At 35.8% G+C, this 22,850-nt stretch overlaps 1 protein-coding gene across 1 annotated transcript in view; it reads right to left on the reverse strand.

Moving 5' to 3' along the window:
* Positions 1 to 535: 535 nt before the first annotated feature.
* The window catches only part of ATP1B3 (ATPase Na+/K+ transporting subunit beta 3), a 28,927-nt gene continuing 6,612 nt past the window's right edge, over positions 536 to 22,850 (reverse strand). The window contains exons 2-7 of the mRNA XM_086754619.1: positions 19,962 to 20,090; positions 14,941 to 15,048; positions 12,696 to 12,883; positions 11,901 to 11,951; positions 5,967 to 6,053; positions 536 to 2,889 (exon numbers count right to left, since the gene is read on the reverse strand). Coding sequence (XP_086610745.1) covers positions 2,719 to 2,889; positions 5,967 to 6,053; positions 11,901 to 11,951; positions 12,696 to 12,883; positions 14,941 to 15,048; positions 19,962 to 20,090 — 734 coding nt within the window. The 3' untranslated portion in view covers positions 536 to 2,718. The remainder of the gene's footprint in view (positions 2,890 to 5,966; positions 6,054 to 11,900; positions 11,952 to 12,695; positions 12,884 to 14,940; positions 15,049 to 19,961; positions 20,091 to 22,850) is intronic.

The following is a 22,850-nucleotide window of genomic DNA, read 5'->3' on the forward strand; positions in this document are numbered from 1 at the left end:
AATAAGCTTCACAAAGAGGTAGAAAAAAATCCTGAAATAGGGAAGAATCCAGGTTCAGTGCCAGGTTCCTGAGAACATTGCATTTAAAACATTGTAGGAAATCAGTCAGCAGGTCTTGGTGCAGAGCAATGTATTTTTCCTTTCCAAATCTCCTACTGAGAGAGAGGCAGGGTGCAGGGGATTAAAAAACCAAAAAACAACACACACCCCCGCCCCCACCTCTTGTCCTTGTCTCTACAGAGATATTTGCACTCTACATTTGCTTTCAGATTTTTCTTTTTCTCTCTACTGCTTGATCGTTACTTACCCAAATTCTTAAGACACAGAAACAAAAATGATAAAATAGTTCAGTTTAATTAACTAGTTTAACACTAGACTCATTACCTACATACATGCTAATCTTGATAGCTGAACCTTTTCAAAAGGTTTTTCTTTCCCCTCCTCCCTCCAACTGATAATCCTTATGTGAAGAAATTAAAAAAAAAAAAACAAACAAACAAAAAACAACAACAAAAAAACCAACACATCTACGAAATCTAGGGAGAACAGTAGTTTATTGAGTTCTACTAGTCTGAAAACTGCTGGTGAATAGTTGTCATTTCATGCTTTGTCTATAGAGATAAGTTGAGAGAGAAACTGTTGCAAAAATCAGCTCATTGGAAAACTGAGTATTTCTTCATAACTTCTTACCATGCCTAAGTGAACACAAATGTGATTTTTTTTTTTCACATTAAGCTAGTCCTTTTCATTTTCAGATGCAGTATCTACATTTTAAGTTCCCTCAGGACTAATAAAATACTTTCAGGCAGTATTAATGTACAGAGAAGCAATTAGTCATATCTTCAAGAACCCAGGTATGGCAGCTCTAAAAGTGCATGATTTAAAACATTACTAATGGAATATTTTGAAAGAACATTCTTATTCAGTATTAATGCATGCTATTATTACAAAAGTATCCACTGCATATGGTAAGGAACAACAATTTTTCTCTTGCAGACAACAAAAAAGCATGCTGAATGCTATCATATCAGTATAAATCTATTTTTAATGAGGTTCAAGACACTGTTCAAGTCCCATTAAGAGTGGCTCCCTCCCACTGTGCACTAGTGTAAGCTTGCACAGGTGTTAAAGAAGTTTTGCACTAGTATGTCTTAGACTGGCCTCAGACATTTTCAAAGCAGGGCATTAAGACTGGATCTTGAATTTTAGTAATCATTCATTTGGTTTGTTTAAATAAAATATTAAAAGCCACTATAAGAATTAGGCATAAAACCATGTCAAGTAACAAATTCAGGCCTTGCTAGCAGAACAAACGCTGATTTGCTGTGGTCTTTAATATTGAGAAGACATCAGAATGTGGACCACGTGCTAAAAAAAAAAAAAAAACACGACCAAAACAAACAAACAAAAACCCTGGGGAAGAGCAATATAAATCCAATGTCAGCACAACTGCAGAAGTTATAACCCAAAATAATGGGTCAACTTGGTTTAATATGAGGAGCAGTCACAAATAAATCAGTCTATTTGTAGTCATTTTAGCAACTAGATTAACAAAAATATTTAAGTTAAACTGCAAGTAATCTACTCCAAGCCAACAGGATATTTCTATAAAGCAGTTCACGACACCAAATTTCTAGATAGATAAGGTAATACACAGAAAATCCAAGATGAAAGAGCAGATGAAGACATGAAGTATGTTAAAATGATGCAACAAAACAGAGTATAGAAATTAAATAGGAGTGTTTAATCAAGACAATAATTTTTTTTCTTTTTATTTTTTTTTTTAAACAGTTCTTTAGGAATTTTTCTATTTGGAAAATGAAAGCCTATTCCCACAATAGCGAAGCTGCTTCTTTCAAGCAGCTCTGTTGTACAACTGTTACCAGGACTCTAAGCAATTTAAATTGTTGTATATTAATATTTCTGAACGAAAAAGTTTTAAAATATTGTATAGATTTTACTTGTGCTCCACATATCGCAAGCAATTAACACCACAAAGAAAGATTCAATTCCTCAGCTAGAATACCAAACTCTATACCAAGTATTACAGGTACACAATACTTGCACAATGACAAGCACAAGAAAATACTAGTTGAGCACTTGCTTTCAGAAATCCATACCGACTCTTAAATGTTATTTCAATTCTCCCACTCCACTCAGTTTACCATTTAAGGCATCTCCACACAGCCATCCATCCACCCACCCACTTCCACACACACAATTTACTGTAGAGGTGTTCACTCTTACAAAAAAAAAAAAAAAAAAAAAAAAAAAAAATCACTACATCAATCAGGTTCCATTTATTATTTATCCCTATAACTGTGTCAGCATCAAGATATGACAGTTAAACCAGTGTTAAATCAATACAATATTTACATAGCACAGCACATTAAGCTTGAGACACTCAGCTGGGGGATAAAACCACACTTTAGAACAGGACAAAGGTCACCATTATTACGTGTCTGAAAACAGCTATTTACAAGTCCCTATGACATAACTAGAGTCTGTACACTGTTCCAAGGGGGCAGGCAGAAGCAGGATAGGCATTTATTTTGAGGGATTTTAAACATATGATTTGGAAGCATATTATTATGCTACCCTGAACACCATAAGCCACCTTAATGTTCCCCAAGGTGGTCTCATATCCTAGAATGGCATGTCCAGCTGATACAAAACAGACCACACAATGTTTACTTCGTTGAGAATTTTTTACTCCTGCTATTCAGTCATCTGCACTTTGAAGGCAATTCGTCCCAGAAACTTGTCACGATCATCTTCATTTTTTAAGTTAGGTGAGCCCAGGATCTTACACTCAATTGCTATTTCATCTTTGGTACTATTGGAGTTCACTGCTAGTTGAACAGCCACTAGAGGCTGTAAATAGTGAACCTAGTAAACAGAAAGACAGGGAAAATATTTGAGATACCAGAGTAAATTAGCATTTAAATTAACATTTAATCCATCGTAACACTTAGGAAAAAAGCTGATTAAGAACACAACCTTTCAAAGCCCAGTCTGATCCAGGGAAGACTTTTTTTTCCTCAAGTTAGACAGTGAGGTACTATTTCTTAACTACTTCATACTATTTCTTAACTAATACATTCAACATAATTTCAGTCACAGACAGCATCGTCAAGAGGCATATGACTTTACCCCTTTCTATTACATTGGGTCCAGTTTTTCTAGAAAGTGCTACTTGTATACTCTCCTTCCTATCCATTCCATCATCTCTTCTGTTTGGTTTGGGTTTGTTTGTTTGGTTGGTTGGTTGTTGTTGTTGTTTTTTAATCTACAATAGAACGTAACTTTTCTAGCACAGTTTTAAGTGGTTTTTGACAAAAATACAATTCAACAAATACTAGTAAACTAGCTTCCTTTCCACCCTAACCCATTTACTTGCTCAGCAACAATCCCTTCTAAACTGTGTTATCTGTTTGTTAGCTTTACACAGAAACCTTTCCTTGAACATTCTGAGAGTATCCTGGTCATTCATCTTTGGTGGAACAATTACAATTCTTAACTCCATTCCCTATACAGAAATTAAAATTTTTGTCAACCCAATATTATTTCTCAAGTCCAATTCAATTAGGACAACTTGAATTCTTTTGTAAAGTGCATATGAATTAAATAAGAGCTTATTTATTATATGCTATTAAAGCAGCACTTCATCCAGTATTTATAAAGTATTTCCATAATTTATTTAGCATTTTAGGTCAATACTACTGACTGCTGATTAAGCAAAATTATTTATTTTCTTAATAAAAATTCCTATAAGCCAGTGGACTAAATACGACAGTACAGTATTATACAAGTATAAGGTTTAAGTTTTAATTGAATAAAATTTTGGGTTAGGTTTTTTTTTTCCTCATTAACTTAAGAGACTCCTTAATGCATTTCTGTTATCACTTAGGCTATCTTCTCTGCTCCTCTACCAAAGAAACCACTACAGAATACTTAGTCTCATTTACAAAAAATGATGGTGTGGAACCTGGTGTGTTAAAATCTTTAATGTGAAGTACTAGCAAGAAGTAAATTGAAATAACCACTTTCCTTGGACAGTGATTTTACTAGATCAGAACTTTTCCTGTGGTCCTATAAATGTCAAATTGGGAGGGGGAAATGCAGCTAGGCAAGGCACTCAACATTCTCCAGTTGTAAGGGTGATACGACATTTGAGGAACTAACCGAGTTTTCTAAAAATCTGAAATAAAATGCCTGTGTTTCCTCAGAGAAATCCTCTCATCACCAAGATTTTTTCAAAGACATACAAAACATCATAGAAATTTGTGAAGACAGATGATACCAGAATGGATTTTTACTCCATATAAAATTGGGGGAGGGGAGATTTCTTGTATAGCCAAGAAATCAATCCAGTCTCTTGAGACCTAGTCAAATACCTCAACCTCTCACAACTCTTCTTACTGCCTCTTCTTTTTCACAATATACTCATGTTATGAGAATTGATCTTCACATAAGCCAGAGTCCCTCAAACCATAGTCCCTATCCCACATGACAAAGTGAACATGAAAGAGCATTGAACTAAAAAAAAAAAAATTACAGATTTAAAATTAATTTTCTTAAAAGTAAAGCTTTTTCTTAATCACATAAGTCAAGCAAGGAATAGCATTGAGTTTTGCTTGACTTCATTACGGCCCTTTCATAATCTTTTCCATCAGTATAGGAATTTTGTCAGGAAAGTTCTTCATCTCATGTTTGGTACAAACTGCTTCCTGACATCTCTAGGTCTACTGATGCTGTATTTTGTATTTCTTAGGGAAGCAGTGCTCTCTGTCCCTATTCTTTCATTCCAGGAAGGAGACAGAGAGATACTGACTACCTGTTGGAAGCACAGGTTGACAGTCTTTCTCTAATCTTATCTAAGAAAATGGATGGTTTACCAATTCAAAAAGTCTGGCAACAAGTAACATGAAAGCAAACACTGAAGAAAAACAAACTCCTTCCTCATTAGTAAAAGCCATGTGAGGATAAAAAAAGGTTACATGAACTGCTGCAAGTAAGTATAGAGTACACTGGAAAAGAACTGATATAGGAATAATTTAGCAGAAAAATCACTTTGGGGAAATTACAGCCACGCACTGTGACATACTGTGGATCTAATAGAGTTACGTTTAAAAAGTACTTCCATCTTCAATGGTGAACAGTGAAGATGTTTATTAGACTAAATAAATTGGTCAGTAACAGGCAATATAATTTTATATTTGATAGAGGGTACAGATTTTCTGTATGTAGTTATCACACATTGATGCAAGAAAAGAAAAAAAAACCTACATTCAAGTTTGAAAAGAAATTGGGAGTTTTAACTCTACCTACTTTGTGTCCACAAAGTAGCAACCTTTGGGGTTTTTTTTTAAATTTCTGTTCTTCAATTAGATAAAGAAAATTAATCCAGAATGCAATGAGGATAGATGGAGCAAGCAGAAAAACAGAGATAAGAAAAATTAATTTTAAAAAATTATATATATAAGGATGTATATCTGCTACCTTGAAGTGCTTCTTCATAAAACAGAGCAAATAGAAAACATGACCACAGAGCCACAAAGGAATATGATCAACAACATTGTAAGGAACTATAAACCTAATATCCTATACATAAACCCCAAGGATTAACTACTAGAAACTGTGTTGTAATCCAAAGAACCAGTTTACTTTCCCTGCCTTTTCCTGCATTCAAAAAGATACCAAAATATGTCAGTGACCAAAAAGCAGCAGATGTCCTTCATACTGCTAGTACACAGCCTCTTCATTAGGACAATGCCCAGTTTATTTCCTTCGGTCTGCTAAAGCATATCTCTAATCTCATCAAGCACTGTGAAATTTCTGCGTACGTAATATTCCTTACGAGTATCTCATTACAAAGTTCAAGCTTCAGAATCAATCTGATATTAGTAACTGTATGCAGAAACAAAACATTTACAAAATGACGACCATCATTAAGGCATACTTACATGCAAGCTTTTCCCATAGTATGGAAAGTACATTAAGTCAATCAAGCCTTCAGGAGGAAAATAATTTATCTCAACCATGCCTTCTTCCTGTGATTGGAGACAGGATTAAAATTAAAAGTTAACATCTGCTTGCATGAAAATGAATGCAAAATTAGAATTATGACCCAATGATAAAGTGCAAGATGCTTACAAAAAGGCAACCAAGCTATGACTCTTAAAATAACTTCTAAAATAGATTTATTTTTGGCAAACAGTTACATGCTGCACACATCTGCTACAGTAAGGATTATTAACAGTAGTATTTAAATTAGTAATCTAGTCAAGACAGCTTGCTTTCATATTTCCCTTACAAGTCAAAGAAAAGGGGACAGGGGAAGAGGATATTAATCGCAATGAATAATTTAACAACAACCAAAAAACCCCCATATATAAGCTAAAATTCCCAGTATCCACAAGCAAGCCTGCATATTTTGGTGAAGCAACAGCACATCTGTATTTCAGTTGAAATTAAAGATGAATTTCTGTTAAGCCTCTCAAATTTTGAGCAATACAACCCTTCACAAAGAACTATAGCCGTCTCTCTGCAGTGGTGTACCATTCTTAACATTTATTCAGCTAGCCTTGGAATACATGCTACCTTAAAAGGGAGCCCAGGGTTAAAATGGTGATGTTACTAGAGTTTGTGTGTCATCACCACCTTAGAGGAACAATAAACATATGCATGCCTTACTGCTAGACTTTCCCCTATAATCCCAAATATTGTAATAAGCAGCAGCTATCTACAAAGTTGCTGCCTAATTTCTGACTAAGGAGTCTCACAATCTGTAAGATATACAAAATACGTATATATGATTGAGGTGACCCAGACACAGGCTATCAGGATAATCACAGGCAGACACACCTCTCTATACACAGTATTGCTCAGGATTGCGTATCCTGGCAGGATGACAAGCTACTGCAAGTCTAAACCACCAGGAAATGCCCACATCTAATGTGACTTTCTATAATAAGGCAGACATATTACTATGACAAAGGCAAATGCCACTAAACCCCCCCCCAAAATGCTAAGTGTATCTTCAGAGCATCACAAGTTCAACGTGCATTAATAACTTGCATTGTTTTTTCCCTACTACCATATACAACAGTTGCAATTTTAAAAATATACACTACAAAGTTCAGAACACAACCACAGTAACAGAACTAAGCAAAAGAGGAACACAAAGATAAAAAAAAATTGTAAAGAATAAACCATAGCTCAAGAATACTTTTCTCCTTGCCTCCTCAAAAGAGCATACAATATGTTGTTTAGGATATGGCCACATTCTTGTTCCTTTGCAGTCTAAATCATTGCAATTCTTCAATATACGTTTATTAAGTATCTCAGACCTTAAGCTAGCAAAGTTAATTACTAAGCAGAAATATGTTGCTTTTCACCATTGTTCTTTACTTTATTTAAAGCTCATGCAGCTTAAAATATTCATTTTTCAAATATATTTTTTGAAATAATAGTTAAAAAATCAGAATACAGAATAACATAAGAAAGATAAATAGCAGTAGAACTTTCTGGAGCAGCTAAACACAAGGCATGCATGCAATAGCAGAGAGGTGCTGGGACATGCAACTGCCTGTCTCATGCAACTGCTGGGGGGTTTGGAGTTTTCTTTAATAATTACTTAAATCCTAGTTAATATCCCTACACAATTTTTAAAAACCCCAACACCTAAACAAGCTGCATTTGATGTTCAAGAATCAGTCCATTAGTGAGTGCCACTTTTTCTGCTTACCATTTACAATTTCCGCAAAGAGTTGCAGGCAGTCAGCAAACCTAAAAATCAGACCACTTAGCTGGACAGATAGACTTCCACCTCACTTACTGGGTCTTTATTACGATTATGTCTTAGAAAGAATAATTTTGCAGATGTTAAAATAACGTACAAAGACCCAAGGAAAGAACTTGGGCAAGGCTGGTCTGTAATCATTTGAGAAGAAAAAATGGTATCATTGCACAAGGTAAAGAGCAGTATCCATTAGTAGAAACTGCAAAACATCTAAGATTTCTGTCACAAAAACCAAGGTAATTCAGATGCTGCGTATGTTAACAATAGCAAGGCACGCAGTGTCATTCATACACCGCTCTTCACTCCTGTAAACTAGAAAGCGATACCCAATACAAAGTCAAGATGGTTTCTAACAGCAGAAATACATATATATTTTGGAATTAAGGCTATTTTTCTTTTCTGTAGTTAAAAAAAAAAAAATCATGCATCAAACCTACCAGTTTTCAGTAAACGCAGTTTTAACTTGAAAGAATACTGCTTCAAGATGTTCCATCACACATGAAATTGCACACCTCTAGCCCAAAACTTAAGACCTAAAATGCTGATCTTCAAACTTCTTGGAAACACAGTTCTTCTTTCTCTTTGTGGAGATTCTCAAGGCTACAGCAAGTCAGTTCCTCCGGGGTGCAGGAGGAAGCAGCAGCTGTAAGTAGTGTCTGACACTGCAAACACTTCTGTAATCTACAGAAATTACAGCGACAACAGCTACCACTCTGTGGGGGCAAAGAGGGGAACATCCCCAGCTATCAAGTGTGCTGCCTTTGAAATCACAGATCTATCTAAAATTTTTCTATTAAAAAAAAAAAAAAATCCCACAGGAAAAGTACAGGAAGAAGAATGAAGAATCGCCTCACAGGAGAATGCCTGAAGAACATTCAAGAAATTTCAAAGTGAAAAACTTAAACGACATTTCAGGTGGCAAAGACTGGCAGGATGCACAGATAGAAGCTATTAACCAAGTCAGATTGTGTTAAGTCCAGGTAGACACTTTTCCAATTTGTTCTCAATATACGTAAAACTCTAACTAGAAAGAACAAGAAATATTTAGAAACGTAGATGAAATTGAAAGAAAAACTGGTAAACAATCAATCTACAGGAAAAAAAAAAAAAGAAAAAAAAAGGGAATCTGATAGGATTTCCCCTCTGCTTAATTAAATCACCTTTTAGGCAAAATCCATCTTTGTCACTCAGATATTAAATAATTCTGATGTAAAATTTAAAGTTACTTGTAAGTTGCATTTGTGCTACAAGCTGCACAAATACACTCATATATTCCATGAAGCTAATACCAGCACAGAGTTTATTTTCAGAAGTGCGTGTCACCCGGATTAAACTTTGCAGTACACCCTGAATTCTTTTAATCTATATTTGCTGACAGCAACACAGAAGGGAAGGGGGGGGAAAAAAAAAAACACAACACCCAAAAAACCACAAACAAACAAAAAACCCAACAAAACACAACCACAACACATCAAAATACCACAACAGAACACATCGGTTATTTAAAGACTACATAAGCACCCCGAAGCAATGGAGATGTACAAGTGATCGCTACATTTCAACTTCTGTTATAAGCCAGTATTTAGGGAACATTCAGATACGGTGGCAGATGCAATGTGATTATTAATTCATCTGCAAAATACAAAAAAGCCTATTGGCTATCCTTCTCCATCTTTCCAGCGTGCACACAAGAGTGTCACAATTCACATCCTCGCACCATCAAGATCCCGAAGAGCCACACGACATTATTTCCAGATAAGCATTTGCCTTATCCGCTACAGAAAAGGAAGATACCATTACACAGTACTCACATCCTAAAGAAATAAAGAAGAAATAGAAATGGAATTGGAAACAAGGCCTCATAAGCTTCTGTAAAGAACAGCGTAATCCTTTAAGTTTAAAGAATTTCAGTAAGCAAGGGGCATAACAGAAAGGAGTAGAAGTTCTGTAAAAATGAAGCATAGACAAAAGGAGAAAATGAAAGTTGTTGATGCTGCTTCTCCACTTTGTTGTCTACAGAGAAGAATGAACTGTAACCAATACTTCAGCTTTCCTAAGCAGGTAAATCAGGATGAACTAGGGCAAGAACAGCCTTATTTAAGACAAAAGAGATGCATTCAAAGTGACAAATATTTTCCCTGGAAGTCACTAAAGAACTGATAAGATTAATAATCTTAAAATTTAAAAACACCACACTTGTGTATATCAGAGAAATTCTAACTGCATATGGTAAAAAGTAGTATTTTGTACTTAAAGAAAGCATATGTAAGAAAACACATGCTATAACATGCGATACAATTTATTTGTAAGTATCTCAAAGGGTAAAAAAAATAGAAAAAAACCCCCACCATGATTAACCGAGTTGTTATAAAACTTATTCTTTTGCCAGTGAAATCAGCTAAGAGGATAAGAAAAAAAAGCATAATCTGTGATTTACTTAGTATAGCTTTTACTACTGTCTCATAGAGCATCCATATAAGAAAGCTGAAGAAATAGGATCACCATAAAATTGGATTACCATCAATATTTTATAAATTACTTGAACATGAGTTCTCAAGACCTCAAAAGGCATTTCAGGTGGAAATGAGGATGACCATCCTGGACCATATTCAGTGTTTTCACTGGACTTGAGAGATATAAAAGAAAGTTCATTCATTGACTCACCAAGCCCTAAGTAGTTCAAAACACTTTAGGGAACTCAATCCTGTTTAAATGATCATGAAAAATTACAGAGGGGAGGCCAAAAAGAGCAACATGAAATTCAAAGCTTTGAACTTCAAGAAATCACATCTACAAATATAGACTAAGAAACAACCAAAAGAAAGATCTAAGTAGTAAAACAATTATAGAATCACAGAATCATAGAATCTTAAGGTTGGAAGAGACCTCCAAGATCATCAAGTCCAACTGTCAACCCAATACCACCATGACTGCTAAATCATGTCCTGGAGTGCCACATCTACATGTTCTTTGAACGCCTCAAAAAAGAAAGACTTAAAATAAAGACTCAATGTATTACAAACAGCAAATTCACCTCAAGAGACAGAAGGCAGAGGGAAAAATTCTGTCATTAACACTACTTCAGCTAAAGGTAAACTTCTGTCCAGTTTGGGATAATACATTACCAAAAAACTATAAACTGAAGAAGTCAAAGAAAAAGGAGTCCTAGTAAAAGCAGAAGGAACTTAAAGAAACAAATAATTTGTTTCTAAAGAAACAAATAATTCCTCCAACAGAACATGTTTTAAGAATGCGCACAAAGAAATCAGTCTCAAATAAGAGAAGGAATCATCTTTACTTGCAACAGACTGTCATGGGAAGATCAAAACTTTCAAAAATTCCACAAAAATCAAGTATTAAAATTTATGACTACCACAGGTACCCAGGATGAAGGCAGGAACAATTACAATATTTGTCTCATTAACTGCTGAAATTTCCCAGCCTGCGTTTTTATCAGTCACCTCAAGCTAAAAGTCATGACTCCATCCCTTGCTCAAGCTACTAACTTAATACGGCCTTCATTGCTCCCCAAGCAGTCTAGAAAACAGTTGTCATAAAACACACTGTGTAAATCCATTGGTACACAACAAATATGCATAGATTAGCCATTAAAGTAAGTAGCTTATACTTGATTTGCAGGCAACTTTTACTTGAACAGTAACATCAGTTTCCATACTGTGTCTTACCCATCATTTACAAAATTGTTTAAGGTGCACTTGCAGCATGGAGAAAAAATAAAAATATAGGTTATGAAATGGGAAAACAAAAAACACACATGCACAATAAATAAAGAAATAAAGAAATAAGATCACAAATTAAAAGTATGCATTTTTCTCGACTCCCAAGCAAGTCGGGTAGCTCAACTACATCTAAAGATGAAAGAACAACAAAAAAGTATTTTTATAAGTGCACTGAAGAAATTAAATACACTAAACCTAAACTAGACATACAGTAAGATGAAAACAAGAAAAAAACTAGAGTCTAAGAAGAAAGGAAGAGTGTGAAATACATGTTCTGACATAGTATATTACTTCACTTTTCATCCTAATCACAAGGAAAATTAACTACACACTCATTTCTTACATTCAGAACTGACCTTAGATGTACATTGTATACGTGGTTCCCCTTCAGGCTTTAATCCAATTATCTAAAGAAGATAAAGTTAAAATATTTATAGACTTTTTTCCCCTTTCCAGTTTTATTGACTGAATTTGAATTTTTCCCCCACCTGATATGACAGAGTTCATATAGGGAGCAAATCTATCCTAGTGTCATTTTCATATGAAGCACAATTTCAGACTAGGACTAATATTTCAAGCACTGCTAAGTTAAAGCTCAAATAGTTACAATGGCCACAGAAAGGACTATTTTCCTATTTTACATTCAGCATGCAACATTAATGGCTCAAACCAGTTAGCAGTTCAAGTAATGTATAACATCACTGAAAAGTCAAATACTTTTTCACTCAGTAAAGTTTTAATTGTCTTACGTAGTTTAGGAGTTACAGAATGCATGGCACTCTAATTACATTTCTAGAATGCAGACATGAAGTAAAACATACTTTACCTGCTCAGTGGTTTAGAATCTGTTACACAGAGCAGTAAACAAAACCAAAGAGCACTGTATTTCTTAAAACAGTGTTCTCGGATATCTTGATGCAAGTAATCAAAGCCAATACTTTTATTAGAATGATCAAAAAGCTCACTTCATTTTACTCGCTGAAACACATGAATTACTACACATTTCAATAAATTACACTATTCCAGAAATGCAACTGATCTTGAGAAGTAAACTGAACACGTATTTCAGTCCTTTTCTACAGTTGTTTTTCATACAGTGGTAGGTAGGTATAATTCTTATACTAAGAATTAAAAAACAAGTGGGCACTTACTCTGTTCATTTTCACAAGCACACAGGGAGTTCCTTTAGAATAGCCAAAGGTCTTATCTTCCTTTCCAGAGCATTGTCCAAGCTCAGAGAGGTTAAATCGACATGCCTTTTTAACAGTAACATCATTCTGATCAAAAATCCTTCCTGGTGTACAGTTTATGTTTTGGGATTGCTTTGAATCATCATATGCTGTGAAACAGAAATAGCTCGTAAATCTATAGTACAAAGCATACAAGCAGACAAAAACTGCAGAAGCCTGTATAAACATCTAACTTAGAGTTGTTACTTGTCTAGGAATTTTCTCAAAGGACTATTTTCAGAGCACGATGTCTCTTAAATACATCTTAACAAACATCTAATTTTTCAAAGCCTATCAAGTGGCACTGTACTTGAATAAAAGAACAAAAAGTGTTACAAAAGAAATAATGCTGTCCTGCTTTTCAAATTGTATCAATAATCAAAACTTCATTAATTTCTGTACATAAACTAATTCTAAGTGTCCTGGTTCTGGCCGGGATAGAGTTAATATTTACCTGAGCTGGGTGGAGAACTGAAGCTGGTAGCCCCTCTGGCTGGGATAGTTAACTAATTAGCTAACAGCTGGGGTTCATTTACCCAAATTAGCCAAAGGGCTATTCCATCCCATCTGACATCATGCTCAGTATATAAGTGAGGAGGGTGCTGAAGGGAGGCTCTCCTAGTTGGAAGAGACTGGATGTAGAGATCTGTTGTGAGCTATTATACTGTATTTGTGTTCCATCACTCTATTGTTTTCTTCTGTCATTACTGTTAAATTTACTTTTTGTTCAATCTCAACCCGCGTGTTTGGTTTTTTTTTTTTCTTTGGTTTTCTTTTGTTTGTCAAATCTCCTCCTATTCTCTCGGAGAGTGGGGGGAGTGAGAGAGAGACTGCATAGTCTGGTCCCCGTTGGGGCTGAACTATGACACTAAGTTAATTATGTATTCTAGCCTAATAATGTATTGTAGAAACAATTGTAGAAACAATCAAGTTTTTATCTGGAAACTGAACCAGTTTTCTCTTTGCATGTATTTCTTTTATAAACACACAAGAGAACTTCCAAGTATTTAAACGACTAATACTAAATTGCCTCTACATTTAGATCAGGCAGTATAACTGATGTTATACTAACATCCCAAGTTGTTTCTCACTTTCTTGTTTTTCACAAGTATACAGATCACATTGTCACAAACACTCAACTATTCACATTTAAAGCATTTTGTGGGTTTGTTCCCCTCCCTCACATCCCATCCCCAGTTAAGGATTAGAAAAAGTAAAATGGAAAATGGGTAAGTTCATCCTCAATGCAGGAGTCCAAAACCTACCAAACTGCAAGAGAGGCAGATAATCAGGAAATGTAGCATTCCTTCCAGGCACCATTGACAGAACTCTGAGAGAAAAGCCTACTCATAGAAGCTTTTAGTAGGCACCAAAACTATGAGTCCAGATAGCTTCAAGTACAGCTTGTGTAGCTAACCGAGCAACTCACGCGCACAGGTGAGATTTTTACAGCACCTCAATTCTGACTTACAACCTTTGATGGGTTAAGCTAGCTAATATTTTAAATTGATTTCTGTATTTCTAGATTAAGTGTACATATGGGCACATATATAAAATAATGTATGAGCTAAACCAGTGATTTTGCCATCCTTCAGTCTTGCCCCGTGCTTTTTCCCCATGTTCTAAATTCAATGTTTTAATATTTCTGCCTTTAAATACTGTGTATCCGGGTGAAAATGAATAAATAGCAATTAATTTAATATTTGTGTGCCTCATTTTTTAAACAAGCAAACACTCAAGTTCTTAAGACTAAAGGATTCTCACTCAGTTACCAAGCCATTTGGATGAAGACCGATCAGTTAAGTTTTGATAAACTTTGCCTCCAAATACACGACCTATGTAATTTCACACTGAATTGTTCGGGTATATGTAATTTCTGCATCTTGCAGTATTTAAATAATCATGTCTCCAAAACACTGGACTAGGACCCAAAACTCTCCATTATGTACTCCAGTATTCCTCATGCTCAGGCTCCCTGCCCGATACAGTTATTGATACTTACCTTTTTCTGTAAACTATATACTTTAATAACACACATGTCTTGAGTAAGCTTGAACTTGCATCAGTTTTCATTACCAATTAGTAACTACAAGCAAAAAAAAGGAAACTAATATACTCAACATTGAGACTCCTGAATTACTTGGGCAGTTCTAAGTAACTTACTTACATTCAAGAAATTTTCTAAGTGTAGAAACATATTCTGCATATGACTGGGCATCACTCTTGTTAAAGTAAAATTCCAACGCAGTGTCTGGCTTTGGCGAAATCATAAGCCCTTAAAAAGAAAAAGTGCAAGTAAAGAACTCAACAGCTTCTCTGCCTTTCGCCACTCTAACCTACTCAAAAATCACATCCATAAATTGGAAAATACCTATCTGTAAAGGAATATCAATGTTATCCCTATATTCCACAGTACTGGAAGGTAGTTTGTGTTTGAAGTCAGTTATCAAAATCAACATTACATGAATTAATACTTTTTTGCAATTCACAAATCAAACCCAACAGATTAGGAATAGCAAAATCGGCAACTTAATCACTTTCAATCAAATAATTTTACTGATTCACTTCTCATTTTCCATATTCAGCAAATTAAACTTAAAAAGTAAAATACCCAAAACCACATCCAGAAAGCCTGCAGTTAAAGCTATGCATCAAAGCTTTAGGTAATATAGAGTGAAGCTATAAGAGTATTAATCTCATAGAAACCCACAAGAAAAAGTATTTTTAAAAAACTTTATAATGCATAAAGATGGCTTGAAAGATTTCCCAGTTAAAACAGACAAGCCAAATTAGCTGTTAGTCCTTTCCCCCTTCTCCTCAAACAGGAAGTTCAGATGTCATCTGTTCCACGGAGAATACAAGGAACAGGGACAGGGCTCCCCGCCTGCCGCAGCAGCGGGGGCCTACGGCTGGTTTCGTTCAGCTGCTGGCTGAGGGTAGCGGAACAGGAGCAACCTACAGCCAGGGAGCCAGGAGCAGCAGGAAAAGCAAGGACACAGATTACCAAATGCTGAAGTCCAGCTTTGTGTTGAAGGATGCAAAAGGCAGACACTGAACATGGAGTCTGGGACCTTGATAGAGGTGAACTGTCTTTCTTCCCAGGATATGAGTAAAGAAAGGTAGATGTAATCTTAACAGATTTTTTTTTTTGTAGCAGGTGAAAGCAAAAGGCACTCTCACACAGCCCTGTACCATCAGGAGCTGTCACTAACATGGATACCTAATGCTACTATTATTCATCATAGCTTCAGTAGCAGAAGAAATAGCACTACACCACCAGACACTGCAGAATAGATTAAATCTCTTCAAAAAGAGTGTATGATAGATTGCTTTATTCACACTACCTTAAGGTAACTCTTATTTAATAAAAATAATTAGAACAGATAAAAACCCTGCAGTTGTGATCAACAGATGAGTGTCCATGCATCTGTCTCTTCAAGTATAGCTGAGAACTGACACTGGAGTTCCACAAAAGGAAGAAAAAAAACCCAAACCCACATAAACCAAAAACCAACACAACCCAACCTATTTTTTATTAGGTTAGTTTTCTTCTAAGTTAGAATTTTAAAGGGTTTGATCAACATCAAATTTAGCATAAAAGAAGTGGTGCAATTACAGCAGCAACTAATTGTATCAGCTTAGGATGCTGTGTATTCTCCTGTCCTCTGGCAAAACCAATTAAAACTAGATTCTCAAATGAATAAAATTTAAGGCAAAACCAAAGCTCATCTCCCAAAATCAAAAGATAAGATCAGGCCTTCTTTATACAAAATAAATATTTAAGAAGATAAGACTATAGTGGGAAGATAAAGTCAGATAAGTTGTCTTAACCTTGGATTCTTAATTTGCTACTGTAGGTTAATCAATCACAGTAAGCTTTTGGAAAGCATATAGAAAGCGCAATTAAGCAGCCCAGGTCTATCAAGGATTCACCTATAGAAATGACCAAGCTTCTCCTCCAAAGGCAGAAATGACTACAAATACTTTAAATTGGGAAGTAATAAAGTGATATACTATAAATTTATCATAGACAAACATCTTTTAGAACCTTTAAAAAAAAAAGCTATAATTTAATGCTTTTTTTATTCTTCCTTTTTTGTAAGATTTCCAATAAATCATAAATTCTCCTTTCTGCATTAGCAGCAGTTAAATTATTCCCAGGCAAGCCACAAGCAAATGCCTTAATGACCGACAGTCCATGCAAAACTACACATACCATTTTTGACTGCAACTTACTTTACACCATTACAGTCATCATCTGGCCTCCACACTGAACTGGGATTCCACAAAATACACCATAATTAGTAACAAGGCTGAAAAAAACCACTGAAGAGGTTTTACACACTAAGGGGTTTTGGAGGATAAGACAATGTTATTATCTATAGAATTATACTGCAAATGAAGGCTTTAGATACTGTTTTTCAAAGTGAGTATGACAAAATAACTAAACAAGTCATCAATGAATGAAACAATAATTTGAAGAGATTTATTGCTTTGAGGGGACTTCAGAAACATCCTAAGAGGAAAGGACTGCTCCAATTCCAGTGGATCACAGTCTGCCTAGGGACTGTGGTATAAATTCTACAGAAAAGGCTATTTGGAGAAGGACTGATGCACAGACTGTGAGAGATGCAGAACTTGGGCTATTCTTGAGGAACAGAATTAGCAGGCTCAATACAGGATCACAGGATTGCAACAGAGATTATATTATCCTACAAATCCACGAGGGATTTTAAAAAAAAGTTTTTAAAATCATCCGGATTTGATTGATACTATTATATTCCAGTATACAATGCAAGTCAAATATAAATTATAAAATAAATCAACCATGAGATTTCCAAGTATGTTTAACACAAGAGTAAAACATTTGACCTACGCCATCCAGGTTTTGTGTGTAGAAATTTTTTTTATAATTTAAACTTTTACAGCCAGGAACATGACATGTTTCACTGCAAGTGAAAAATGACAGAGTTAAAGAGAAACATTAAAACAGAAATATGCAATTTTATGAATGTTTATGTATAAGTAATTAAAGATATAATTAATAAAAACATTTAATACAGAAATGTTACAGAAATTCTTATGTTAAAAACTAATTGTAGCACACATACTTTTTTAAGCAAACATCCCTTATGACTTACTTCAAAACAAAAGAAAATTAATACCCTGAACTGTGACAGGCATGAGAGAAAAAATATCACTCAAGTCCAGTATTAAGTCACTGCTACCCACAGCTCCATCCACTACCAAGGGTCTGACCGCCACAAAGGAAACGGGGAGAAATGGTCAACTAAGCTACATTTTTCCTTCTTTGTTTTTTTCTTCCTTTTTTTTTTTTAACTAAGCAAGTCTTTTTAAAAATTATTATTCTTTCCAGCAGTTAGCTGAATCTTAGCTTGAAAAAACAGCACAAATTCTCAAGAATTCCTTATAAGAAGAGGACATTTGTTAGAGAATCACAGAAAGGTTTAAGTTGGAAGAGACTTTCAAAGCCCACCCAGTCCAACCCCCCTGCAAGGAGCATGGACATCCCCAACCAGATCAGGTTGCTCAGAGCCTCATCCAGCCTGGCCTGGAACGTTTCCAGGGATGGGGCATCCACCGCCTCTCTGGGCAACCTGGGACAGTGCTCTACAACCCTCATTATAAAAAAATTTTTTCCTAATATCTAATCTAAACCTACCTCCTTCTATTTTGAAACCATCACCCCTCATCCTATCACACCAGGCCCTGCTGAAGAGTCTCTCCCCACCTTTCCTGCAGCCCCCTTTGGGCACTGGGAGGCCGCTCTCAGGTCTCCCCGGAGCCTCCTCTTCTCCAGGCTGAACAGCCCCAGCTCTCCCAGCCTGGCCTCACTACATCAAAATAAATTCTGTTCAGAATCCAGAGACACTAATCACATCAGCCCAATTTGCAACTTGCTCACACAAGGATTACTGTATCAACTTAAGTGCTGATACAGCTGCAAGGTGCTGGTTAATTTTAAGGGTTCAAAGAGTTCAAAAGAGTTCAAAAGTTCAAAAAAAGGAAAAAAGTATTTTAAAAAATAATGTCATCTAACTTCCAACAAAATATTAATATTGCATAGCCATTTAGTTTTGCTATGTTTTAAATATAAATTTGGTCCCTAAGCCAAGTTGTTATAAAATCTGAGATACCAAATTTTCAGGTGGCCCAGTCATTTAAGTTGCATATACAAATCAAATATTTACACATTCTCCAGAAACAGCAACTAGAAAACACTAATCTTTTGGGTGTAGTTAAAGTATGCAGAAGCATCTTTTAAATCTTTTAGAGTGAAAATACTTATTTTCTTTCCAATATGGAGATACACCAAAATAAACCCAAAATGTCAGAATTTTGTGATGTATTTATAGCAATCTTATAAAAAATTAAAAAAAGAAAAAAAAGAAGGGAAAAAAAGAAGAAAAAAAAGACAACCACGTTATTATTCATTTTCATTTGTGCAGGCGTTTTTTTCTGTTGCATATAGCTCCTTGAACCAGCCAACAGTGGGACTGGATAAGCAGTAGTTCCAGGAAGCAAGAGAGCGCTTTTAGCAGCAGCCACACATTACACGGACTTAGCTTAATCATGGAACAGGACCCTCTCTTTTCAGGGGATCCCTACATCATAGGTTAACAACCCCTGGAATCCGCAGACATCCCATTTCGGCTGAAAGCTATCTAATGCTGTAATGACAACTCTGTAAATGCCTTTGTATCCTAGTCCTTACACACTCTTGAGCGGATCACCCTCACAGTACAGCCTTCCTGTACTTTCTTCAGTGTATCTAATACTAATCACAGGTGGCCTTCCATCTGATCAAGAGAGCTGGTTTCTAGTATTTTTTAAATAATGTGATTAAATGACAACCCCACTTCTACAACAACATGTTGTGTGGATGTGCAGGTAAAATTATGGTCTACATACACAACAAATTCAAAGAAAAAGAACGTAGAGGGAAAAAACAGCAAAAGTTAGCCCATATGCATAAAGAGCTACTGACCGAATTTATGTTATAGAAGTATATAACTTGCCTCACACCAAGTTTTACCTTTGAAACCTGTAAATTACTGAATAATAATCACAGTTTCCCATAGTCAGTTCATACTTCAAACAAACTCTTAAACGAAACTTAGCTGTTAAACAAGACAGAGGTTTATGAAAAAATAAATACACTGTTACCTGGACTAGAAATCCGGTCACGATATTTTGGTATATCACTGCTCAGTGTCTGAAGCATAACCCACATTGTGAATGTGAAGAGTGCTGCTAGGAAGCCATAAAATACCAGATAGAATAGTAAGATCAAACCTGTAAAAAAAAAAAAAAAAAAAGCTAAAATTACTATTTTTGTTTCAGCTAATTCCATTATCTATTTTGAAAATCAAAATGGGAAATAAGCAATACAAAATTTGATTTTGATTGCCTCCCCAATTCCTTGCCACTCCTAATTGTAGTCATAAATCAATATGCCTCTAGCAAATGGATGTACTGCACAGTGCAGAATAATGCATGCAAAAAAAGTTTTCTTCATACTTTCTGGCTCTTAGAATGTACACAGCATTTTGGCATCTCCATTTTTAAGATAAAAACATTTAAAAATGCTCTTTTGGCTACACATGAAAGTTGGTAAAGACAACTAAGCAGTCCATTAGGAAAAAAAAATAGTTTCACTTGTTCAAGGGAATTATAGCTTTATACCTGGAAAGGAAGAAGTAGTAGAGAAGATAAAAGAACTGAGTGAAAAGATAAAATTATTACACTAGATCCAGAACAGGCAGGAAGCAATTGGTGCTTTAATAATCTACTTGATATTTGAGAGAACTTTCTGCTGCACATTTTTGAGAACAAACCAAGCCTTCTACTCAGACTTATCAAAAGCCTTTGCCTAACAAATGCACCTGCCTTACCAATCTACCCCGAGGACCCAGCAACATTCCTGGAATTCACTGATGACACAGATGTTACAAGCTTCAACTTGACAGTTGCTTAAGTTGCTCCTTAAAAACCGAGGAAAGAGCCTCAAGGAAATGGCCTGTTACAGCACTGTACTTCTCCATCACCAAGCTGCAACAAATTGCCAAGTGTTACCTGTTCTTTCCGCCCCCATCCATTTTTCATTATGCATGCACAGACATGCACTCTGGATACACAGATCAGTTGTTTACTGAAAAAACAAGGTAACAGACAGGCCAGAGTTAAAAATCTTACTTCAGAAATGACACGGACTCAGGTCAGCTGCAGAGATTTTCAAAGAACTTTCCACTTTTTTTTCCTCAGAGTATGATGCATAACCTTCATTTAAAAGCCTTTAAAATCTGCGACAGCTCAATTATTTCAGCAACTTGAGTTGAAAAGTTTTCAAACAAGGTTTTGTGTTCCTGAATTATTTGATTTTTGACCCTGACAGATCCATAGAATCACAGAATCACAGAAGGGTTTGGGTGGGAAGGGCCCTTTCAAGGCCATCCAGTCCAACCCCCCTGCCGGGAGCAGGGACATCTCCAACCGGATCAGGTTGCTCACAGCCCCGGCCAACCTGGCCTGGAATGTTTCCAGGGATGGGGCCTCCACCACCTCTCTGGGCAACCTGGGACAGTGCTCCACCACTCTCAGTGAAACAATTTTTTTCCTTATGTCCAGTCTGAATCTGCTTCCTTCCACATTAGTGCCTCTCATTAAAGCAACAAAATAACAGTACACTGTTTGCTGCATTTCCTTGGTTTTGCTCTCAGAAGATCTGAGAATATGCATTGATGATTACTATCAGATTATCTTTTAAAATTTATGTTTACCTGGAGATAGTTCCCAAATAAAGATGAAGTATGTATACTATATGGATGGAAGACTTACTACAAGGTATTTAAGATTCATCAGAAATAGTTTTAAAGTACACAACACTAACCTAAAAAAAAGAGCGTGTGATTCTGTTTTAAGACTGAAAACTTGAAACTTAAGGACACATGGACAGACACTGTCAAAAAGAATGGGAGCTATAAAAGTATTGAGGAATTCAGATGCTTGCACAGAGTGCCAGCTTCAAAACCTCTCCAATTCAAAATCATAACCAAATGATGATGCAAATTCTATTTTTACAAAATATCTAGCTACAAGGTTGCTATCAGGAAGCCAAAAAGATATAACTCAGGTCAAGAAAAGCACATCAAAACTATTATGCAACATTCTACCACTGACACTTGACTATGAGAGAATCAAGTGCAGTATTTTTCAGTCTTCCATGGAAGAGGGAAAATCAAAAGTGACTGTACCACAGTGATGAGCACTGTTCACTGGAAGATGACAGAAGGAAGCCTAACCCCTTGCTCCTATCCCAGAAACTATGCTTGCACTTTGCACTGAAGTATTTTCTAGTGTACTACAGCCCCCAGTAATCCATGACTGCTAAAGATGCAAGTACCTGTATTACTTCTCCTGAAAGAATGCAGTGTCCATATATTAAAATAATGAGCTGGTTTCCATATTACCTTTACCACAACATAAATTCTCTGCAGCAACCAGCTGAACGTTACTGGATTTCGGTTTTAGTTTTCAATTTCACATGTTGAGAAAGCTACTCACCAATCTGCAATAATCTGACAGTGAGCAGTTATTTAAAATACATTTGGGAACCACTGAGATGCAAGATACAATGCTGTGATTAGAAGTTAAGTAGCAAAGTCCGTGAACACAAGAACAAGCTTACTCTATAATGAACAAGACAGCTAGACATCTATTATGAACGACTTCTAAGGCTATCTAGAAGCTACTTAGATGCTGAAAAGAGCATATAAAAACAAACAGTAGAAATCCTAATCAACAAAAGCTATTATGGAAGTTGCACCTGTATTTGGCATACCAGCAATCTGCATTACCTATAAGCTTACAATTGCTTTACCCGGATCCAAAACAGAGCAATGATTTCCAAAAGACGATGCCTAACTTCACTGTCTAAAAAACAAATTAAAAAATTCCCCGCCCACTTGTTTATTACTGATGGGCATAACAGCACCACGGTGGTTCGCTTCTAAGTGGACATGGCCCTCCTTATAGTACTGCTCCGCGCCAATGCTA

This window comes from Chlamydotis macqueenii, chromosome 9 (assembly GCF_036417535.1).
Source record: "Chlamydotis macqueenii isolate bChlMac1 chromosome 9, bChlMac1.mat, whole genome shotgun sequence".
Lineage (NCBI taxonomy): Eukaryota > Metazoa > Chordata > Aves > Otidiformes > Otididae > Chlamydotis > Chlamydotis macqueenii.